Below are 24,720 nucleotides of genomic sequence, written 5' to 3'. Positions count from 1 at the left end.
GGCCAACATGGTGAAACTCTGTCTCCACTAAAAATACAAAAATTGGCTGGGTGTGGTGGCAGGCACCTGTAGTCCCAGATACTTGGGAAGGTTGAGGCAGAAGAGTCGCTTGAACCCAGGAGGCGGAGGTTGCAGTGAGCCAAGATTGCACCATTGCACTCCAGCCTGGGAGACAGAGTGAGATTCCATCTCAAATAAATAAATAAAAATAAAAATAAAGAGAAAGGGAAGAAAAATGGGGAGTCCCAGGAGTAATAGCTAATTGAGTGATATTGAGTCTCCACCATTTGCAAAATTGGAGGGTTTCACAAAATAATAGTTGAGAACCTCTCCCGTTGAAAAATCTTAAGATTGAGACTCCATATTGTAAACATTGTAATATAAAGTGTCTGTGATGGTTAATACTGAGTGTCAACTTGATTGGATTGAAAGATGAAAAGTATTGTTTTCATCAGTCTGGGTGGGCACATTCTAATCAGCTGCCAGTGCAGCCAGAATAAAGGCAGGGAGAAGAAGGTGAAAAGACTAGACTGGCTTAGCCTCTCAGCCTACATCTTTCTCCTGTCCTGGATGCTTCCTGCCCTTGAATATCGAACTCCAAGTTCTTCAGCTTTGGAACTCGAACTAGCTTCCTTGCTCCTCAGCTTGCAGATGGCCTATTGTGGGACCCTATGATCGTGTGAGTCAATACTCGTTAATAAACCTCCCTTTATATATATACATCTATCCTATTTGTTCTGTCCCTCTGGAGAACCCTGACTAATATACAGTGTCTGAGATTTTACTCACCTTAATAGTTTACCTACCTTTGGCTAGAACAGTATTTTCTAAGTTTGCATAGTATTTTATGAACAGTTTATTTTTAAAGGCACAGCAATTATTCCCATGATGGTTATTCTAAAAGAGGTTGGGGCACAAGGGGACTTGGTGAACTAAGCAGCCAGGCATCCTCAAACAACCATCCTCTGATCTCACCTCCAGCTTACACCTATAGTCCCTTCATGGAGGCCTCTTCTCTCTTAGGCTCTAGACCTGTGCTGTCCTATGTGGCACCCGCTAGTTACCATACTGCAAATTTGAACTGAGATTTTCTCTCCATATAAAATATACTCTGGATTTTGAAGACTTAGTGTGAGGTAAAGATGTAAAATATCTCACTTATCACTTTTATATTGATTACACATTGAAACTATAATGTTTTGGATAAATTATACTAAACGATATTATTACAACTGATTCTGTTTCTTTTTACTGTTTAAAATTGCAGCTAACAAGAAATTTTAAAATCACAGATATGGCTTGCATTTGTGGTTTACATTATATTTTTCTTGGACAGCATTGCTCTGGAGTTCTTAGACGTTCATTTGGTGAGCCCAGCTTTCCCCACGCTACTGGTGATATTCTCTTAGTAAAGCTCAGTTCTGGTCTTACTTATGTGTCTGCTCAAAACCACCCAGGCTCTTTTGTGTTGTGGAATAAAATCTAACAGCTCAGCTTCACCTTTCAGGCTCCCAGGAAGGTTTGGTTGGATTTCCAACTCCTACTTCTCCCTCTCCTTCTCCTAACCTGTCCCGTGCTGTAGGTAGGAGAGGGGTTATATTATTTTTTGCACATGCCCTGCATCTCATTCCCATATGCTGACAGTTTCTTCTTCCTGACTTATGCTTCCATCAGCTCCTTTTGGGATCCTTACATTCCTCATGGCCTGGCTAGATGTCATCCTCTCCTGTCATGCCACCCTACTCACCCAGGATAAAGCTCATTTCTCCTGCCTTTGTCTTCTCAGTATACTTTTGAAACACCTCCTTACTAGTGGTTTTCACAGTTTTCTTTGCATTTTTTTTTGCCCACTTGTCTGTCCTCATCACCTCCTCTTCTACCCCTACCCGAGACTGTTAACTTTTAGAAGGTTGCCAGTGAGCCATCCTCATCATTGGGTACCCAGTGGCTCCTAGAACAAAATAGAAGAAACCAGGTGGCATGTGTGGAATTAAAGGATGTATGCCATTATTTCTCTCTGGCTAGCCCCCTAGCCAGAGGCAAGAATAATATTTTCTGTCATACAGTTTAGAGAATACAGACTTGCAGGGTTACCAGATCAGCCCCTCCTCAACCCCTTCCCAGTATAAAATGACAACAAAACAAAACCCTAACATATAAGAATATTCACTTCTCTCTGCTAGGTGCTTCTCTTGGTGCTTCAATAAGGACGATCTAGATCTTACTCTCCATCTTTCTAGAGCGGAAGTGGGCATCATCTAGATTGGGGTGGGCAAACTACCGCCCAAGAGTCAAATCCATCCTGCTCCTGTTTTTATAAATAAAGTTTGTTGGGACACAGCTATGCCATTCATTTACACATTGCTTAAGGCTGCTTTCATGCTACAATGGAGTTGAGTAGTTTCACAGAGATTGTCTAGCCCACAACACCTAAAATATTCACTATCTTGCTGTTCACAGAGTTTACTGATTCTTATTCTAGATAATGCATTTTTTGAAAGGAAAAGCCTTATTTTCTACTGATTTAGAAACTATGATAATTTGCCTTCCATAGAAGACCTTGGGAAAGTTACTTTAGCTCAAGTGATAGGAATTTAGTCATCTTCAATTTCTGCAGGATGCATTTATACTAGGCATCTGGAACCGTATCATGACTGCAACAGCTGGTGGTTAACAAGGGAAACTTTTAGCCATTCTTCTGAGAACAGTGAAAAACTGTAGTAAAAATGGACAAAGGGTAAGAAATCCTGGGTTTGTATTCCTGTTTCACCATTTGCTGTCACTAAGAAAGTTGCTTTATCCTTCTGAGGATTTTTGATTACACTTAAAAATGTCTGTAACTGGGTTACTTTTAGGGTTAAACTAGATAGTGTATGGAAAAGTACCTTGAACTGTAAAGTACTATGAAGTGTAAGGTAATATTATTACTGGATATAGTAGGAGATACTCCTTGATCTAAAATTATTTATGTCAAATTCTCTGGAGGCATCATATTGTATCTTCCTGTAATTCTGTCATTTACCCCAAATTATTAACTCAAAGCTTTTGCATGAGGTCTGAAGGGGAGATGAAGAAAATTGTTTTTAAAAAAGTAAAAATACAGGTGCATGAAACATATATTCCAGACTGAAGACAAAAACAAAAACAAATACTGTCTATTCCTTAAAATAATCCATGAAAACTAAAGAAAATTCAAATGAATTGAGTAACATTTGACTTTTTTTTATGTTTACTTATTTTGGTTGTCATGAAAACTGACATTTTTTTTTTTTTTTGCAGGATTTCTAGGTATGGCTTCTTTTTAAGTCTGGAAGAAGTGTTTTATTCTGAAGAAAAGTCAAACAATGTGATTGAAATTTTGGGGTAAGAAAGCCAATAAAAACTTTCTGAAAATTATTCGCAGTGCAGATGGTACCGCTAAGGATATAGATTTAAATATCGTAATATAATTCTTAAAATGAATATACAAAATGATGAACCATTCCTGAGTAACAATGAAATTATAAAGATGATAATACTTTGAAATGAAGAAAATTATTTAGTAGAATAAAGAAACCAATTTTGATACATGGATATGTTTTACGGAGAAAAATTTCAGCTCAACCATATAATAGTTAGCATTTATTGAGGGTTTAATATGAGTTAGGCACCTTTCTAAATAGGCTTTACACACATCAGTACATTTAACCTCCTGGGCAGCTCTGTGATGTAGGAAGTCTTTGTTTCATCACAATTGGTGATGAGAAAAGTGAGAAACAGTCTTTACATAAGAATAATGTAAACAAGACTCACTAAAATACATTGCGGGCCAGGAGCTGGCTCCAGGTCAGATCCTACACCTCCTTGTTTGCTCTGAAGCCTTGGACACCTTGTGTCTGTACCTGAAACCTTGCTTCACCTCTGTCAGCCTCAATTTTCTCATCTGTAAACTGGGGTTGTCGATATCATTCTCATATGGCTATTGTGATGATTGACATAGGCAATGGATCAAAAGCCCTGTGGAAAAGCTAGGACACATAAGAGATTAATAACTATTAATACATGGTGGATATTACAATATTAATTTTAATAAATATTGTGTATATAGTAATATTATATTATACACTATTATAGTAATACTAGCAACATAAATATAAAAGTCTCCATATCATCTTGATAAGACTAACATTACTATATTACATTATTAAGATGGTAACTGTTTTTCCAACAGAAAGAGATGTTCAAAGATAAAACTGAGTTTCTTCAGTATGTATTGTGTTCTCTGGCATTGGCAGCATCTAATCTTGATGTGGAAGACACTTGGGGTGCATGTGGGCCTAAAGAGTGATAAAGAATGGTACAGAGTGGGGCAGGGTGAAGGGGAGAGCGCTCGGTAGGGCTCTGAATGATAGGCTTCCAAATCCCTTCTATCCTAGAGGTTCTATGGGAAAAAAAAGGTCATCAGGAAAGTTTAATCCTACCAAGGAAAGGTTACACTATGACAGAGAAAAAAGAATGTATGACTATCTTACATAGATCTCATGTTGTATTTTTCTATTCTGTCCTACTTCTGGCCTAGCCTTTGCAAAATGCCAATGTAAATTCTGCCAAGAGAAAGATAGTGATGATTTGAGCTTTAAAAGTGATCTTAGAAATCTAGGATTAAAAATTGGACAGCTCAGTCAAAGGTAAGGAAAAGGTTGAGAGGTTATCAAGGCAAGCTAAGCTAACATAAACTTTGGCCTGGATTATCTGCATTGGATGTTCCTGGAGGAACACAGTAAACTGGCAGGGATTGTCAGGGGCACAAAGTAACTCTCAGAGAGGAGATGTGAAGGAGTCGCTCTAGGAAGGTTGCTTACAAGGGAAATCCTATACAACCTTATACAATTCAGTGCAAAGGATTCTATCTTTACAATTTCTTGTTTTCAGCTACTTTTGCTTCCTGAAAACAGAACTAAAGGAGTAGACAGGAAAATATACCCCATCCCAAATTTGGTACCTGTGTCTGGAGGCTGTGGGGACAGTCACTCGAGGATAGAGAAATTTGGCTGATTTTCTGAGAATGCCCTAGAGGCAATAGAGGGCAATGGAATCAGAGAGTGAGCATTACCTTGACCACCACCATCTTACAGAAGACAGGAATTCCCATCGTGGCTCCTCCACTAGCTGTGTCTCTGGGAGCAAATGAGTTAAACAGTTTGAACCTCATTTTCTTCAATGAGTTAAACAGTTTGAACCTCATTTTCTTCCTCAGTGAAGGCAGAATAGTAATTGCACCCTGTCTTTGTCACGGGCCTGCTCTGATGGTTGTGAGGCTTGGTGTGAAAATGCTTTGCAGTCTGAAGGGCTGTGCCAATGGGACAGCTCCTGTCTGGAGCTGATTCTTCTCAACCTTGCAACCCAGACCTGTTGCCCTGCTGCCTCTGCCCTGAGAACCCTATTCCCTGCTCCTGTCCATTCATTCCCTCTGTCACTGTGCCTATGCTGTTCACGCAACCATAGTTTATCTCTGAGGGAGAGTTAAAGAGTCCTGGGGCAGCCCCTGGCATGTTCATACACACTAACCATTGGATCACGCACTCATGGTGTCCACAGAAGAGACAAACAGGGCAAATACCGCAACTTAGTGGCTCAGGGTGCTGCTCCAAGAAGCAGACAAACATGGTTGGAAATCCTTTCTCTACCCAAGTCTAGAGTTCTCACCTAAGTGAGTACTATAACAATACTTATGCCACAAGGTTTGGGGGAAAGCTGTTTAAAAAAACTCATGTAAATTCATTCAACAAGTAATTTTGAGCACCTCCTATAGGCCAGGAAGTTTCCTCATCTGTAAAGTAGGGATAACAATGCCCACCTCAGCAGGTGGAAATGAGGATGAAATGAGATAATGGCATGAAAGCACTTAACACGCTTGACACAAACTAATTGCTCAAAAATTAACACTCACACATACACCCTTGTAAGGTAGATACTATTATTGTCCCATTTGACAAATGAAGAACACAGAGGGGTTTTATAACCTTCTCCAGGCCAGTCAGGTGCTAGTGAAGCAGCTGGGACTCTGGCAGGATGAAATGCGCTTATCAGCCCATGACAGATAGTAAACATTCAGTACGTTGTAGCTGTTTATATTATCAGCCCAAAGGTCTTAAGATTCGGCTCTATACACAATGGCTGTTCTGTAAATATCAGTGGGATTATTTGTCTTGCTGGATAGATGAATACTGCCCCATTGCCCCAAAGGTTTCCACTTTTTAACTTATGCATTCCCTAGTAGCTGAAGTGTCATTTTGTCATCAGAGCCTCAGAGCCAACCTGAGAGTATAAATTCACATCTAGGCATTGTTCATATTCTCTCTCTTAAAACCTGGCCCTTTTGAAAACACAATCACATTTATTTATAATAAAAGTGCTTTATGACTTGTTTGCCCTCTACATTCCCTTTGCTCTCTGGGGAAGGATGCTGACAGGCAATGAGACTTTGCTGTAGCTCCTGGGCTGGGACTGTAATTAACTGCCAAGGAGAGGTAGCCATCCAGGGGCAGCCAGCAGAGAAAAGGACAAGGCTGTGTGCGCTCATTTAAGAGGCTGGCTGCCAGTCAATCGTCAGAGGAAGGGGAGATTATGCTTGGCCTGAGGGCTTAGACAACAGTGCCAGGCCCAAGATACACAGGCAGCCTGGTTCAAACTTGAGAGTTACCCATTTTAAAAGGCTTGAATATGTGGCGTATTGGCAGTGTTGAAGTCCTCAGAGTCTCTGTTTCTGGGAATCTCATCAGTTTGTTCTCTGGAAACAGCAGCAGTTTAGGGTTCCCAGTCACGAGATTGACAAGCTTCTTCCTAGGAATGTAGATTGTCATCCTGTCGTAACTACAATTAAAGGAGTCTGCCTCTCTGTCGTAACTACAATTAAAGGAGTCTGCCTCCCTTGAAGTGTGATGTTGCTGCAGGGAGAGTTAGGGCCAATGAAATGTTTACAGATTGTCAGACCTGGATGGAATCTTACAGCGGAGTGTTTGTCAACACGAAGCCTGGAAGTCGTCTGCATCTGTAGTGCATCGGAATTGCCTGGGCTGCTTTACCGAATACAAGTCCTGGTTTTCACCTGACTACTCTATCAGAATTCTTGGATTGTGGGCTCAGGAATCTTAATATTTAATCAGGTCCCCCAGGTTATACCATTGTGCAGTGATGCTTGACAAGCCCAGATATGGAGAAGCAGATTCAGTCATCTGAATTACAGATAGAGACACTGAGACATTTAAATTCATCTCCAAGGAGAGATAAAGACAAATAATGCCCCACATCTTCTGACTCTCAAACAAATGCTATTCTAAAATGACATCATGTTCCCTTTGGCTTCATGGAAACTAAAAAATTTCCTTCACAGATTTTACATTACCGTCTCTATCTAAGGTCAAGGTTTAGCTTAGGCAGGGGGCAAGAGGCTTTGGCAGATCCAAAGGACACTTATTATTGTTAAAATGAGGAGAAATAGATTTGGGGAGAAATAACAAATTAAAATTTAATAATGATGTCAAGGAAGAAGAGGTAGATAAAAATTGAATACATATATTTGTTGGCTTGTGACTACTGCTTGTTGATCAAGAATGTTTTCTTACTCTATAATTATCTAAATAAGGCAACTTTACGCAGTCATTGTGGTCTCTGGTTTGCAGGGAGCAAAAACATCTTATGAATGCTGGAGATCTCAAAATGCTTTCCTAGACATGACCCTAGTTGATATTCACACCACCTTGGTGAGATGTGTGTTTGCTTGTCCATTTAGGCGATGGGATTGAGAGAAGTAAAGAGACTTCTAAGTCTAGTTAGCAACTGACTTAAATCTAGAGAATAGTAAAAAGAACACCAATGCTGTAATTTTTTTGCAAGTTTATTATGTGTCAGGCAGCTCTCTGAGCACTTGACATAAATTTTTTTGTTCAATCCTCATAAACACATTATATACGTGTCTAATTCATACCTCAATATAGCTGTGATGTGATGAAGAAACTGAGGTATAAGAAATGCATCATCTTTAAATTATTCCTCTATTCATTCAACAAATACATACTGAGATTTTAAGTTCTCGAGATTATTTAGGCTCTAGGGACGCTAAGTAAACTGAATTCCTGCTTTTGTAGAGATTGAGGAGTGACTGCACTAAGCAAGTAAAAAGCAAATGTATAAACTGCTATGAAATAAGCCAAGAATAGGCTATGGGGAGGACCTGAGGATGGGGAAGTGATATGTTTTAGAGACTGTGGTCAGACACTTGATGGTTGAGCAGACATCTGAAGGAGGTGAGTGAAGGAGCATGGAGCTGTCCAGGAAGAACAAGTGCAAAGGCCCTAAATGTGATTGGGGTCTCTCTCTCGATCCAGCAAAAATAGGAAACAGAGTGATCAAGAGAGAGAGAAGTGGGAGATGAGTCAAAGAGGGGGCCGGAGCTAATATCCTGTAATGGTAGAGAAAGTTCTTCGACTCTAAGAGAGATAGGAAGCCAGTGGAAGGTATTGGGCACTGGAGTAACATGATGTGGTACATTTCAGAAGGACTGCTTTGAATGCTCTGGGAGGTATAACCTTTGGAGGGCAAGAGTGGAACTTGCCCAAGGTCATGCAACTATTAAGTGCTTGGCGGTGGTAGGGGGACACTGTCTGAATTTTCATATCTGGCTTCCTGAACCACGCTTCCAGAGGAGGCTGAGATCTGTCAAGTGAGCATGCTATTCTCACTTTCTGTGTGTCCTGTGCTCAGTTCCCTCCTGCCACATACAATAAGCTCTCCATGTGTACAGGGGATGTTGCCCTCTCTGGCAAAGGGCAGGGAGTCCACTGGGGTGGGCCAGCAGGCAGAGCTGTGCTCACTGCATGTGGACAGTCAGAGCTGCTCTTAAGGCCACGGCCTCAGGTAGCCCTCGCTCACCTTGGACTTCTCTTGATGCAGCTCTATCTGAATGTCTGTGAGCTTGGTCCTGAGGTCTTCATTGGCAGCTTGAAGGGCAACAATGAGTGCCTCGGGCTTCTCGCCCTTATTTCGCCCTTTTTTGGACATTGTTCCTTTCTAAATGGAGTCTGTTGGTTTTTAATTTCTTTCAAGCAGGTGCTGCCATGTTACTGTCTCTTATCCTGGAGTACGATGTCTCAGCATCTACTGTGTGGTGCTCCTTGGTAAGGTCTCCTCAACCGCTGCCCTGGAAGCCCTGAGAAGAGGCAGAGATAGTAGTTATTGTTTTGGCAAAGACCTGGTCTAAGTGCCAGTCAGTCTACTCTCAGCCTGAGTTACCTGTAAGAGCCTCCTCCTGAGGCTCTCCTATCCTCAGTATCTCCTATTCACTTGTACATGAATTTAGAGTGATATTTTTCAAATAGCTAATCTAATTATGTCAATATCTTGCTTAAAATTCTTCACCTGTAAGCATATCTCTTTCATGCCTTGGAGCGTTCTTTTTACCTGAAACTGCTTCCTCTTCTATCCTTATCTCCTCCATGTCACTCACTCATACTCCAACCATAAGGAACGTGGTCGTTAAAGGAAGTCACCTATGTGTTGACCAGAAAAGGCAGAGAGACCCAACTTTAAGCAAACCCAATGTATAGAGACAGGATTACATGTAATAGCTAAACTGTGAGAAGTGGAGAATAACTATAAATGAATCACTGGATTAACTGAGTCACTCATATATTCATTCATTCATTCAATCAGTCAATATTGTTAGAGCTCCTTCCATATGCTGTGCTAGGTATAGAATGTTGAAATAGAAAAATAAGTCAGAGTTCCAATGGGAAAAAATTTATCTATTTATCTATCTGTCTATCTATCAATCAATCACCTATCTATCTATTTACATCACTATCCATAATCTGATAAATGTTTTTTTAAAAAATAGGCATGAATTGTTTCAGAAGTATAGTGACCTCTCTTTCCATCTGGGTTGAATAAGAAAGGCTCACTGAAGAAGACACCAATGGCTTGGAACTTGAGGATTGGGTAAGATGATAACAGATGGAGAAACAGGTGAAGCATCCTGGGCAAAGAAAAAAGCAGGTGCTGAGACACAACAGAGAGAAATCACAGTGACTATTTGTGGGAAGAAATAGGGACTGATTAATTACACCCCCAAATGTGGTTGATGGGCACTAATATTGGAAAGGTTTCCTGGAAAGGATAGATGGCGGGGAGGCCTAGAATTTCAAGCTTAGAATGTTGGAAGCTTTTTTTTTTCACTAAGCAATGGGGAAGCTGTTGAAGTTCTTGGCAGGTGTGTGCCCTAACAGAGCAGTACTTTGGTGTGGTTATTCTAGTGGCAGAATGGAGAGAGAATGAATGCAAGAAGACCAGATAGAAAGCAACTGAATTTGTCCAGGTAAAGAATGATGAAAGCCTAATCAGAATTGTGGCAAGAGGAGAGAAAAGGGGTAGGGGTAGGTTAATCAAGAATTTGATTAACAAATTCTTGAATACTTCATAGGAATAAGGGGCCCAGAAGAATAGGAACACTAAATCATTAAAGTCAATGGGAAAAACATGACAAGATCCTAGAGAAAGCTTCCCGTGCAACCTTTCAGAAAATTGGGCACTGTGTGTGTTGAGGAGCTTCAGTCCAGAGCTGAGGGGAACTCCTGCTGACCACCCATATGCTCCAGCAGCTGCTACTCTCTTAAGACCCTTGTATCTAGCACTGACAAGCATGCTGGGACCCTGGGCTTTGTGCCATCTGCTCATGAGCACTGAAGCTGTGCTCTTTGAAGTATGTCCCTAGGGGAAGGGGACAGGGAGAGGTTAGGAGATAGGAAGGATGAGACTGTCTGCAGCAGTCATAGAACTGTCCACCACATTCCATCCTGTGCTAGATGCTGGAGTTGTCCTTCATGCTTCCTTTGCAAATCTGGCCAAATTATTAAAGTGCAGGGCTGCGAGGTCTCTGAGAGGCCATCTTTTTTTTTTTTTTTTTCTGGTTTTAGTCTTGGAATGAATTCAGCAAGCACATACTGAACATTTGTGTGACAAGCACCAATAGGCATAAGGATAAATAAGATAGTACTTACGCTCAAGTAGGTAGTGAGTAAATTCACGTGTGTGTGTGTGTGTGTGTGTGTGTGTGTATATATATATATATAAAATAGGTTTCTCTCTATATGTATTTGATTTCTAAATGTTGTTGTTGTTCTGGCCTTTTCCAGATGACCTCCACTGGCCTCCTATATAGTTATGACCCACAGTTCTATATCGATAGCCCCGACCATTATGCAAACACCAGACTTGTATATACATACAACACTTTACTTATCAAATCCACTTGAATATCTGATTGGCATCTCAAACCTAGCATAACTAATACAGATGTCTTTATTACATTAGTACCCCCAAACCTTATTCTCCTCAGGTTTCCCTAGATCATTGAATAGCAAAATCACATGTCCAGTTGTCCTAGATACAAACTTAGAAATTATATTTTCTTCTATTTTATTCCTTGTGTCTTTTATTCAGTTCACTAAGAAGTTCTGCTTGCTTTGTCTATAAAATATGACCCTCTTTGGCCAATTTCCCTCAAACCTCTAAAGTGCTGCTGGAATACAGAGAAAAAAGGAGCTTGGGAATAGCATTATAGTCCCTTCATTGTTGTCTTCTTGAATGAAGAACAGGCTTTTCAAAATGCAGATATGAAATGGTAGAGGAAAGAACTTGAGCAAAAACCTGAAGCCACAAATTTGCCTGGTATATTCAGAAAAGGTTGTGAAATGGAAGAAGAGAGACTGAGGTGAGATTTCAAAGGTTGTTGCAAGATAAGCTAGGGAGTTTGGAGTGGATTTTACAGGCATGAGGAAACATGGCAGCATTTGAACATACATGTAATAATAATAAGAGCTGCTAGTGACTGCTCACAATGAGTCCATCATTGGACTAAGGGCTTAACATACTGTTCTTACTTAATTCTCACAAAATTTAGGGAAAAATGATGAACTGAAAGATTAGGTAACTTGCCTAAATTGACCAAGTTGATTGGTGGTGATGCTCAGATTCAAATCTAAGCAATCTGAGACTGGGAACCAAGCTCTTATTCTCCGGACTGGACTGCCTTGTATTTGCATTTTAGGAAGGTAACTGTCAGTATTATGGAAGATGGTGGAAGAAAGTCAGTTAGGCTGCTTTAATGGTCCATGTGAGAGGTAATACAACCCTCAAGAGATAAAAAGAAAGTGGCAACTTTGACACATGGAGTCATTGACGGAATTATGCCCAATTTTTAAACATTACTACTGGTTTGAACCTTCTTCTCTCCCATTGTAAATAACGACTATGAGTTCTACAGAATTGCTTGTAGCAAAAATGTGCAAAGGGACAGACATAATAGATACATTTTACAACTTTATTTATAATTCTACTTAAAAATGTAATATTATGTGCTGGACTTTATGTATTTTTAGCCTGGGAAGTATTGTGAACTTAATTCCACAAAGGGTGAGGAAAAGGAAAAGGTGAAAAAAAAATAGATGCACATTCAGAAGAGAAAAAAGCATCACAGGAAGTTATTGATAGCATCAGCCTATGGGTGCCTTAAGGTGAGCAACTTCATAACCACAGTCCTATACACCCCTCTGGTGGAGGAGAACTTTCCAAACCCTTCTCCAGTTGTAATGGGTGCCTAGCAATCTCATGATTCTCATAGTCTAATTCTACTGCATCTCTTTTGTTTCCTTGTGCTGCTTTTTTTTTCTTTTCACAGCTTCTTTGCGATATGTCACATACTGTAACATTCACACTTTTAAAATGTACAGTTCAGTGGTTTTTAGTATATTCACAAGGTTGCATAAACAGCATCACAATCAATTTTAGAGCATTTTCATCATCCCCAAAAGAAACTCTATACCTATTAGCCGTCATTCCACCCAGCTCTCTCAGCCCTAGGCAACCACTAAGTCCATTTAGTGTTTTGTCTCTATTTAGTTTTGTCCCTATGGATTTGTCTATTCTGGACGTTTTGTATAAGTGTAATCATATGACATGTTTTTTTTTGTGTGTGTGTGACATCTTTAGCATAATGTTTTCCAGGTTCATCCATGTTGTAGCATGGATTGATACTTCATTTCTATTGCTGAATAATATTCTATTGTAGGGATCAACTGCATCTTATGTATTCATTCATTGCCTGATGGATACTCTTGCTGCCTTTGTGTAAGTGGTTTAAGGCCAGGCTTCTACAGAAGCTGTCAGCCATGACAAGGGACATCACTCTTGAAGGAGTGCAAAAAAAGAGGCTGCCTGAAGGTATCACTGCACACAGGCGGAATGTTTCTGGACACCCCAAGGTCTTTGCCACTGATGATGTCTGACCCACCAGATTATCAGGAGGAAGGATAGGAGCCTTGTTCCACTAAGGGTCAATCTCTGTGGGAGCTTTACAACATAAAAAACTTGAGGGAACTTTAAGTGAGCCTTACGTTTCTAGCTCCTAGTTGCATGGTCAGGCAGCAGTATCCCCAGGCAACACTGTGAGGCATCAAATATTTGAATTTTAGCTTACTCTTCAGGCCTTCCACTATCCCTAATCAGGCACCTCCTACAGCCCCCGAGGCTGAGTTTCTCTGTAATGGTTTCTGTCTCTGATAAAGATATTAGAGAAGTTAGAGACAGCCTCTTAGAAAGTTTTGCATTTTGAAGATCATTGCTTAAAAGCACACCTTTATGGAGGAATGGATTATTAGTGAAAGAATTACAGGCATCATTCATTCATTTAACAGACATTTACTGAGAAGGTAATATAGTGTAGTATTTTAGAGGAGGGCTTCCTGAATCTTTGGTCTGTTTACATCAAAATCTACTTGAGAGCTCTAGTGATAAGAAGCTCCACTTCTGGAGGTTCTGATGTAGTAATTGGCACATGATTCAGATACACAGGCATCTTTGAGAACTTTTGATTAAAAGTATGGGCTACGGAGTCAGACACACCTGTTTAACTCCCACCTCCGCCTTTAGTAGCTGTATGATCTTAAATCACTTAATTCTCTAGGTCTCAATATTCCTCATCTTTCAAATGGGGTTTGGAGGGATGGAGATATGTAGTATCTATGACATTGGATTGCTTGGCAATTAAATGAAGGGATGTAAGTGATGCTCTTGCACAGCTCATGACACAAGAACTAACCACTTAGTGAGTGCTTTCTATCTCTACTGTTAGCCACAGTGGAGGAAATAAAATACCCTGTAAGCTCTGTCTTCAAGATGCGTAAATTGAATAAGAATGACAGGGGATGTGTAAAATTATTGATAACTCAAGTTCTGCACTTACAGAGACCTTATATATTAAAAGAGCCCTTTATTTAGGAACTGGCAGAAAACTCTTGAGGGAGAGAACCCACTGAGAGAAAAGGAGTGACATCAGCAGAGGAAAACGCAGCCTCTGTCCCTCCTCACCAAGGTTTCTCCTGGCAGACTACTTCTGGAGACCAGGAGTGGGATGCCCCATCTGAAATCATCTTGAATCATCTACTCCCAACAAAGTCCTTTCACATCTTTTAGTGTTTAGGCAGCTTCCAGATCCAATCTTGATAAACAAGTTTTCAGGTCTAAAAATTCCCATTCAGCATTCTTCTTTTTTAATTGACAAAAGTATGTATTTATGGTGTACAACATGATGTTTTGAAATATGTATAATTATGGAATGTCTAAATCAAGCAAATTATCATATGCATTAACTCACATACTTATTTTTTTTTGTGGTGAGAACCCTTAAAATCTACTTTCCTAGCAACTTTTAAGTATAGAACACATTGTTATTAACTACACTCACCATGTTATACAACAGATCTCCATCCAGACTTACTCCTCCTAACTCACTGAAATTTTGTATCTTTTGACCAACGTCTCTCTATTCTTCCCTTCCCACCTGCTCCCCACCTTTTTTTTGCTCATTTGTTTGAGATGGAGTCTTGCTCTGTTGCCCAGGCTGGAGTGCAGTGGTGCGAACTTGGCTCACTGCAACCTGTGCCTCCCAGATTCAAGCGGTTCTTCTGCCTCAGCCTCCTGAGTAGCTGGGATTACAGGCATGCACCACCACTCTCGGCTAATTTTTGTATTTTTAGTAAAGATTCACCACATTGGTCAGGCTGGTCTTGAACTCCTGACCTCGTGAACCACCCCCCACAGCCTCCCAAAGTGCTGGGATTACAGGTGTGAGGCACCGCACCTGGCTACCCACCGGCCCCCTTAATCACCATTCCACTCTCTGCTACTCTATGAGTATGACCATTTCAGATTTTCCATATAAATGAAATCATACACTATTAGTCTTTCTGTACTTGGCTTATTTTACTTAATGTAATGTCCTCTGGGGCTATCCATGTCACAAAAGCTGAATAGTACTTTATACTACCTTCTCTTCATCCATTTATTTGGTGATGGATACTGAGGTTGATTTCATATCTTGGTTATTGTGAATAATAGCATTATTCTTTTTTAACGACAAACACTGCAGTATTAAAATCAAGAAATTGAAAACATCAAATAAATTTATAAGTATTTACAAATGATGATTCTAAGAGTGTAACTGAGTTGTAACTCAGAGGAGAAATGCTTGAGGGGATGGATACCCCATTCTCCATGATGTACTTATTTCACATTACATGTCTCATGTGCTTCATTTATATGTATACCTACTATGTACCCATAAAAATTGAAAATTAAAAAACAACTTTTCAGAAGAAAAAAAAATAATGAATTCATGCTATCGATCTTAGGTTATAATCCTGGTTGTATACTCTGTCCAGGAAAGTAAAAATATCCTAGAAATACTGTTCTGATGTCCAACTATATTTTATTTATTTATTTACTTATTTATTTATTTATTTATCAATCATGGAATGTCACTCTGTCACTCAGGCTGGAGTGCAGTGGCACAATCTTGGCTCACCGCAACCTCTGCCTCCCAGGTTCAATTCTCGTGCTTCAGCCTCCCGAGTAGCTGGGATCACAAGCATGCACCACCATGCCCGGCTAATTTTTGTATTTTCAGTAGAGATGGGGTTTCTCCATGCTGTCCAGGCTGGTTTTGAACTCCTGGGCTCAAGAGATCTGCCCACCTTGGCCTCCCAAAGTGCTGGAATTACAGGCGTGAGCCACCATGCCCAGCCTCCAACTACATTTTCTACTGACTCTCACATCATAAAATACCACACAATTCTTTGTTAGAAATGTAGCCACATGTGGTCAAGAAAATATGGCCACTATTTACTGAGCACTCTTCTTGACTTTTGGTAGATGTTAAAAAGTGCGTCATTCCTACCCTTAGGTGACTTCCAACCTAAAGAGGAGACAAACACCTGCAAAAAGAAAACTAATTCTACAAAGCAGGGAATAGTAAATACTATGAATGTAGCTCAGAGTGGAGTGATAAAGCATGAAGACTTCATAAAAAGGGTGGCACTGAGCTGAGCCTGAATGATATTACCTACCTTAATGGAGCTCCTACTCTGTGCCAGGCAATGGCATTAACTCATTGAACTATTCCAATTAAACTTTGCAGACATTTACTTTTATTATTTTTTAGATAGGGAAATTGGGGCTCAAAGAGGTTAATTGTAAAAAATTACACAGTTAAGAAATAGCAGAGCTGCAACTCAAATGCACATGCCAGTCTCCAAAGCGGCTTAGATATAACATTTTCCTAAAGAGAGGGCAGGATTCAGCTCTGGTTGCCGGTAGGCTACAGAGGTGGCAAAGGTGTCAGCTGGGGTTACAAAATAGAATGGTGATTAGTAACAGTTAAGAGTTTGGCATTTGAAATCAAAAACTGGCTTTGAATAAAATTTCCTAGCTGTACATTCTTGAGAAGTTGCTTAAACTCTCTAAGCTTCTATTTCCTCACCGTAAAATAGGAAAAGTGCTGTATTTACCTCATTGAGTTGTTTCAAGGAATAAATGAGTTAAAGTATGTAAAACAACTAGCAAGTTATTATTATCATTGTTATATTTTCTTTTTATGACCGAATTATCCACTAAACATCATCTTAAATTGAGAGGGAATAGGAAACTGATTTATCACCTCTTTGTGTTAAAAGGACAGGGCAGAGAAAGCAGAGATCCCTGAAGAGACTAAAGAAATTCATGCTTCTGCTTCTGCGGAAATGGGACCTACATTGACAGGGTCAGTATTCCCAGGGGTCTTGGCTTTGTAGCTGGTTCTGCCCCAAGCTATAAGCTGAATAAAGTCATTATTAATCTCAAGGTTTCCAATATGGCTGTTGCCACTGCATTGTGATGTGAAAGCAACTGTTACATAAAATAGCTAACGTTCACATGTATGAAGCTAAATGCTTCAACCCTTTTCTATAATTAATATTTGGATATATCAATTCTAACAAAGCCTTCGTAGTTGCTCTAAGCCTCCCTTCTTTTCCAAAGATGATGTTTTTCAATGAGATGCTATTAGTGCTTAAAATGAATGCGGTAAACTTGCATACTTTATTCCTGGTCACCTGCAGTGACATCCTGTTACTTTTTAAACCCTTCTCCATGCAGGAAAAATGTCACACTGTGTATTCATAAATTTGACACAAAAATTTAATATAAAGGAGAGAGGGCTGCTGTTTACGCCAGTCCAACCTTGAAGTTCTACCTTCTCATAATAAAGGGAATGTGGTGGCATGGCTATAGGGTCAAAAAGTTTTAATCCATTACATGTCAGTTAGAGAAAAATGAATGTGAAATATCCACATTCAGCACAGTAGCAATTTTGCATCTTTTGGATTGTAAATTTCCAGATTTGTATGTCTTTTTGTTTGTCTTCTCTCTCCTAGTGTATGAAATCGCTCTCTTTATCACATCATCCTAATAGTTGTTGTTGTTACACATTATTTAAAGTCAATACACTTTTTCACATGAAAAGAATGCTATATAAATATAACCAAAAGGTTATTACTCATGATAAATAATTTGGATCTCAGGCTTAAAACTTCACATTTGAAATACGTTTCATAAAGTACAGAGAGAAAGCACTCAGCACACATACAAGAGACATCCAACCTCTTTAAGGGGAACTGTCAGGAAGGCTTGGTAGAAGTAATGTCTAAGTTGAGATCCAAAGCAAGTAGTATTCATCCAGAACTGATCTACTAAGCAAACCCTTGACTTTGCTCATGGAATTCTTTGTTTGATTTCCCTTTTCCTCCCTCAACTCCCTGGTGAACTCCATCCTACTCATCTTTTAAGGGCTAGATCAAATGTCATGTCATATCACTTTTCTTCATACCTCTTCACCATACCCTGGGTGGAATAAATTATTCCTTCACCTGGGTTTTCATTTACACTTTGAAGATATTTCTTACAGCATTCATCACTGATTCTTCAATTTATTAACTCACTAAAATACAGATATTCATGAAGTGCCTGGTAGAGGACATGTGAGTGCTAAGCAAGAGAGACAGCATATTTGCCCACCCTAGAGGAGGAATCAGCAATTTAATACAGTGTGATAATCACCCAGAGGACAAGAGATGGGCATCACAGGAATCTCGGTGAGTCAGGAAAGATTCCTTAGGAAAAGTGACATACTGGCCAGGTGTCGTGGCTCACACCGGTAATCCCAGCACTTTGGGAGGCCGAGGCAGGTGGATCACTTGAGTCCAGGAGTTCTAGACCAGCCTGGGCAACATGGAGAAATCTCATCTCTACAAAAAATACAAAACATTAGCCAGGCACGGTGGCAAATGCCTGTAGTCCCAGCTACTTGGGAGGCTGAGGTGAGAAGATCACTTGAACCTGGGAGGTCAAGGTTGCAGTGAGCTGACATCATGCCACTGCACTCCAGCCTCGGTGACAGAATGAACCTCTGTCTAAACAAAAAAAAAAGAAAGAAAGAAAAAGAAAAAGTGACATATATAAGTGAGATCTGTAAAATAAGAAGGAAGGAACCAGCAAGCAGAAGGTTAGGGTGGGAAAGAAGAATATTCTAGGCAGAAGGAATGTTGAGCATGAAGGTCTAGAGGTAAAAGAGAGTAAGAATGATGTTCTGGAGAGAAATACTGGCAAGAGATTTGTGAGTGAATAGAAAAATGGCAAGAGGTGAGCTTGGAGAGGTAAGCAGTGGCAGATGGTAGAGTGTAGTCTAAACTATGTCAAAGATATGGACTTCATCCACAAATCAATGTGTAGTCACTGAAGGATTTCACATAGGGGAGTGACTTGATGACATGTTGGTTTTAATAATAGTCCTGTGGCAGTAGAAGGTAGAGCGAACTAAGAAGGTGAACACAGGTATACAAAGAACAGTTAGGAGAATGTGGCCATAATCCAGTATATATACAGAACGATAACTATTCAATAGTTATTATTTAGGTGACTAAGTCCCAGTTAAGAGTAAAACTGTGTGTTATTCATCTTTGTGCTCATTGTACCTGTCAACAATGACTATCATGAAGTTCAGTCTAATTAACATTGATCCAGATCCAAGGAAAACACGAGATTGAATGATACGTTTTGTAATTTCTACAGAGACCATTTGTAATAAGTTTTATTATGGGAAATTTCTTTTATTTTGCAGGAGCCCTTGAACGGCTATTTCAGGCAAAAGTTAAAGCTTGATGTAACACTGGAACAAACAATAAAATTAAATGTATTATTCTTTAAGCCATGTGCTGACATTTCTTAATCCTTGCCCCTATCCATCATAGTCTCAAGCTTAATTTCACTCCTCAGCACTGGGTAAGTCATCTTGTATTGGTACTCTTTTGTCTGGATTTAGAAGGCTTTTGCTAGGATGAATTTAACAAAGTAAGTCTTTAAGTGTCATATAGTCTTATTTTATTGTCCTTTTTCTCTGAATTCAAAGTATTTTACAGCTGTTGCAGAGTAAGAAGTGTCAACTTCATTGGACACGAGGGAGAAATCTCAAACAGAGCGGGAAGCAATTATGTATTCAAGGTCAGGCAGAGCAAGAAGCATGCATCAGAGCTCCCACCTAAAGCAGGCAATTGCTGTATATGTGCAGAGTTACTAAAAACAATCTGGCGACCAGGTGTGATGGCTCATGCCTGTAATCCCAGCACTTTGGGAGGCCAAGGCAGACAGATCACTTGAGGTCAGATCACTTTGAGACCAACCTGGCCAATATGGTGAAACACCATCTCTACTAAAAATACAAGACTTTGTTGGGCATGGTGGCACATGCCTGTAATCTCAGCTACTCGGAAGGTTGAGGCACGAGAATCACTTGAACCCGGGAGGCGGAGGCTGCAGTGAGCCCAGATCATACCACTGCACCCCAGCCTGGGAAACAGAGCAAGACTCTGTCTTAAAAACAAAACAAAACCAAAATAACAACAACAACAAACCCTAGCATGTAAAGTTAAAGAAAATACCCAAATTATTGGAGGGAGTGGCTTTCATAGAACATATTTATAACTGACGGCAAGATTTTCTGTTTTAGGCATAAGTGAAACATATATAACCTATTCTGTTGTTTCCTTGGTGACTGTTTTTAAGAGCCTTGAATTTTTAAAAAAAAGCTATCATAAAGCCACCTTTTCAAGGTGTCAGACATGAGCAGAAATGTCTATATATAGGTGAATAATGTGTGCCTGCTACTTAAAACAGGCAGAACAATTTCAATATAAAGATGTATACTGATTAATATTACTTAAGTAAAAGTACATGAAGGTTGGATAAAATAGCTTTTGGATATATTATATACTTCTATTATAAAGAATTGCATTTAATTTTCCATACTTTACATAACAGAAAGTGGCTATTAGTATTTTCCCTATGTTATACTATGGTATACATAATATAGCAATGAATTACAGAGCAATACAGATCTGTTGTTAACACTGAGGATTCTTTTTTGAGTTTTGTCCCAGGGGTCAGTGCTCACCTACATTTTCTGTTCAGTTGATGGGATCTTCAAAGCAAGACTGTTAGGTTGACAAATGAAAGGTAATCAACCTATCCACATAGGCCAAATTCCATAGGAAAATCACTTCAGGAATCAGACCATCAACTATCTTTTAGACCATAATTATATGCAAGGCATTGTGGTACAGTTGAAGATAATACGATATGTACTACCAAAAAAGCCTGCATATTCTAAGTGCCAAAGAACTCACACACACACACACACACACACACACACACATACACACTGAGAACAAGAGGAATTGTATCATGAGGCCAAGACTATATCTGGCTCCCTGTTAAATCTCAGTGTCTAATATAGTATTGGGCACAGGTAAATTCTGAAAAAATACTTCTGAATAAATAGATGATTTCACCAAAACAGAAGATTTTGTGGTTAAGGCTGGGAAATGAAGGGTGAGTAGGAGGGATTGAGGAAAGTTAAAAAGGTAGGACAAGTGGAGATAAATGTGAGGAATAAAGTGTAGATTACTATGTTTGGTATGGGAAGTTTAATCTGAGAAACCAATAGATGTGCAGTTAGAAAAATAAACTGAAGGCAAACTATGTATGTCTTGCCTGCCTAGGTAGTGAATTTGCATTTGGTTTAATAATTACTAGGAATGTGATAAATATTTTTAAGAGAGGAGGCATGCTCTATTTTTTTCTAAGAAGCACTAATCTTGAAGTTATATGCAGAGCAGAATGAAAGAGAAAGAAATTAAGGCCGTAGGTCCTGATAGAAATCTATTGCAAATGTTCAGAGATAAAAAGTGAAGCTTGGATTATGATGGAAGAGTAGAAGAGTTTTTCTCTTTCCTAAGCTAAAGGAACTTATTCATCTCACCATTATCATTTTCTTCATCATTCAACATTTTCTCTTTAGAGAGCACTTGGTGTGTGCTGACCACTGTACAGTGCAGCAATTTATGTGCATCCTGCCATTTCATACTTAAAACAAGATTATGAGATACATGGAGTTATTACTTCCCATTTATAGATGGGATACTCGAGGTCATAGGAGGTCAATCCCTTACGCAAAGTCACAGTGCTAGCAAAATGACATAATTAGGATGTGTTTGAGCCTGAAGCTTCTTAGTGCTTCTCTCAAGCTAGTATGTAAGGTAGAAAAAGTCTATATAGTGTGCTCATTACTGGGCAATAGTCAAAGAGAGAAGGAAAGGTTGAAGATGATACCCAACTCTTGGTAAGGTACATTGGAAAAATGTAGGGTAACATCAATGAACTCAGTAAGATCAATGGAGTCATCCATGTGCTTCAAAATAACAAAGGTAATATTTTCAGGGGGCTTAATATAAGCTAGGCACTATAGTAAATGATTCATATTAACTATTATATTAAGGAAAAAGAAGAAATGCAGATTGTGCAAAGCTATAGGTGGTAAATAGCAAAGGCAGTACATAATAACATGGCTAGCCTTACTCCAGAGCCTGTAAGCCCAACTGTACCAGAAACACTGTACTAGAAATACTTCAGTTTGCTTTTAGAGAAATCACATTTGAGGGAAAGCAGTACCATCTTCTTACTATTTATTGACTTACCTACTTTAAAAAGTTTATTCCACACCTTATTTGAAAGCAATTTCTAAGCACTTTACAGAAATAAACTTCAACATAATGTGATGTAAGGCATTTAAAGTAGATAGCATATATGTTTATATATATAAAGATAGTTGTTCAAATAGCAGTAGTTGTTTTTTGAATGGCAGATGATCAGAGATCTTAATTTAAAATAATTGAGGCTTTTCTTTTCCTTAGGATTTCTATAATTGTTGTATAGCTTCTGTAATCAGAATAAAATAATGTTTCTGGCAATGGCGCACGGTGGCGGGTATGGTGGGAAGCAACACAGAAGAATTCAGTGAGTAAAGTGGAGCAAAGGGAAAATAAGGGTAGACAAGCAGCCGAAGCTAGGAGTGAGACTGGAAAACAATGACCTTGCTTTCGACATAACATCATGAAAAGCTGGAATTAATGCAAACATAGGGACCTCGTTCCTAATCTGAAATGCTTTAGGCTTTCAAGTGCCTCTCCTCTTCATTAAACAGAGAACCAGCCATTAGTCACAGCGAGTCACAGCACAATTGTCCACTCTGCAAAACCTGACTTAATTGGAATCAACAAGGCCAGAACAAACTTCTGAATGTGTGCCAGCCTCTTTTCATGAAGGGACTGTGCAGTCAATTAGATTGGAGCTTGAATAAATCATTTTTTTTGGAAATCAATTGGGGGGCACTGTTTTCCCTCAAATCTACCTTTCTCAGGGAAGCCAGCCTCTCTCACGCATATCTTACCCAACTCAAGGGTACAAATCACTCAAGGAAATAAATTGGATACCCTGTAATATTCGCTTTTTCCCCTTCAATGTCTCTATCACGTATGTTCTGTAGAAGCAGGGATTTCCCTGGTCCTGCTCACCACTGTATCCGCAGCACTTAGCACAGTGCCTCATATTAGGAACTCTAAAATGTTTGCTGAAGGCGTACCTGAATGGAGCCAAAATGAAATTATCATTGGCAAGTGTAAAGAACTCCTTAAAACCACAAAATTTTTTTTTTAAATTCAGGCTTCTTTATTATTATTATTATTATTATACTTTAAGTTCTAGGGTACATGTGCACAACGTGCAGGTTTGTTACATATGTATACTTGTGCCATGTTGGTGTGCTGCACCCATCAACTCGTCAGCACCCATCAACTCATCATTTACATCAGGTATAACTCCCAATGCAATCCCTCCCCCCTCCCCCCTCCCCATGATAGGCCCCGGTGTGTGATGTTCCCCTTCCCGAGTCCAAGTGATCTCATTGTTCAGTTCCCACCTATGAGTGAGAACATGCGGTGTTTGGTTTTCTGTTCTTGTGATAGTTTGCTAAGAATGATGGTTTCCAGCTGCATCCATGTCCCTACAAAGGACACAAACTCATCCTTTTTTATGGCTGCATAGTATTCCATGGTGTATATGTGCCACATTTTCTTAATCCAGTCTGTCACTGATAAAACCACAAAATTTTAATATTGTTTTTCCAAAGCATAGACCACTACAGCATGACATGTCACTTATCATTGAGTTAACCAAATGTTGTTCTATCGACGTTATACTCTGTAGTATATTAATTGTATTTATATACTTAAAAATTGAGCAATATATTTCCAAATGTAAGAAATGTATATTTGAGAAACACATTTTCCTCCCAGCATTTTCTTTATTACCTGGCACAGGAAACTAGGAATTATAATTTCTCATTTTAAGTTATGTCTATAGACACCTTGTTAGGAAAAAACAAATCTCTCCAGGGCTCATAATTTTTTCTTACATATCTTAAAATCTCAGAAGATTCTGGGAGCCATTGTTTTCTTTTTGTATAGTAAGCAATCTTTGATATTCCAAAGCCCTGGAGTCCCGGCCTATAACATTCTAGATCATCATAGCATTTGTAAAGATAATTACTATTCTTCATCCACTTACTCACCTCCTACCGTGACAGATGAATACTGCCACTACTGCTAATCATCATCATAATTATCATTATTGACCATTTACTACTGCTGGTCACTGTGCAAATCTATTTACATGTATTATCTTTTTAATGCTCTGAAGTGAGTGTTAAAAATCATCTTCCAGCCCTGAATATATGATTTATGAATCCTCTCTACAACTCTTCCCCACTGGGAGAGACCAACATGTACATAACGAACTGCAGGCCTGAAGTTGTAATGAGTGCTGCAACAGAAAAGCAAACCAGGCACTACTGGTGCTTAGAGGAGGAGCTCCAACTCCCTGGGAAGGACAGAGAGTGTGTCTAACAGAAGGGATGGCTAAGCTGAG

At 39.4% G+C, this 24,720-nt stretch overlaps 1 protein-coding gene across 13 annotated transcripts in view; it reads right to left on the bottom strand.

The window, feature by feature from the left end:
* LOC105466912 (janus kinase and microtubule interacting protein 2) overlaps positions 1 to 24,720 on the bottom strand; it is a 191,490-nt gene that overhangs the window by 77,980 nt on the left and 88,790 nt on the right. For 11 of the 13 annotated variants that reach the window (XR_011624591.1, XR_011624589.1, XR_011624590.1 and 8 more), the window contains one exon: positions 8,911 to 9,187. The exons of 1 other annotated variant lie outside the window; for it this stretch is intronic. Coding sequence is in view for 9 of the 12 variants with exons in the window: in XM_011716107.2 (XP_011714409.2) it covers positions 8,911 to 9,039 (129 nt within the window). In the remaining 3 variants the exon portion in view is untranslated. Of the gene's footprint in view, positions 1 to 8,910; positions 9,188 to 9,438; positions 9,527 to 24,720 lie in introns of those variants that run through there. One more of the 13 variants, XM_011716104.3, reaches the window with a different exon arrangement.

This window comes from Macaca nemestrina, chromosome 6, assembly GCF_043159975.1.
Source record: "Macaca nemestrina isolate mMacNem1 chromosome 6, mMacNem.hap1, whole genome shotgun sequence".
NCBI classification, from domain to species: domain Eukaryota; kingdom Metazoa; phylum Chordata; class Mammalia; order Primates; family Cercopithecidae; genus Macaca; species Macaca nemestrina.
This window is presented reverse-complemented; position numbering and strand designations above follow the sequence as displayed.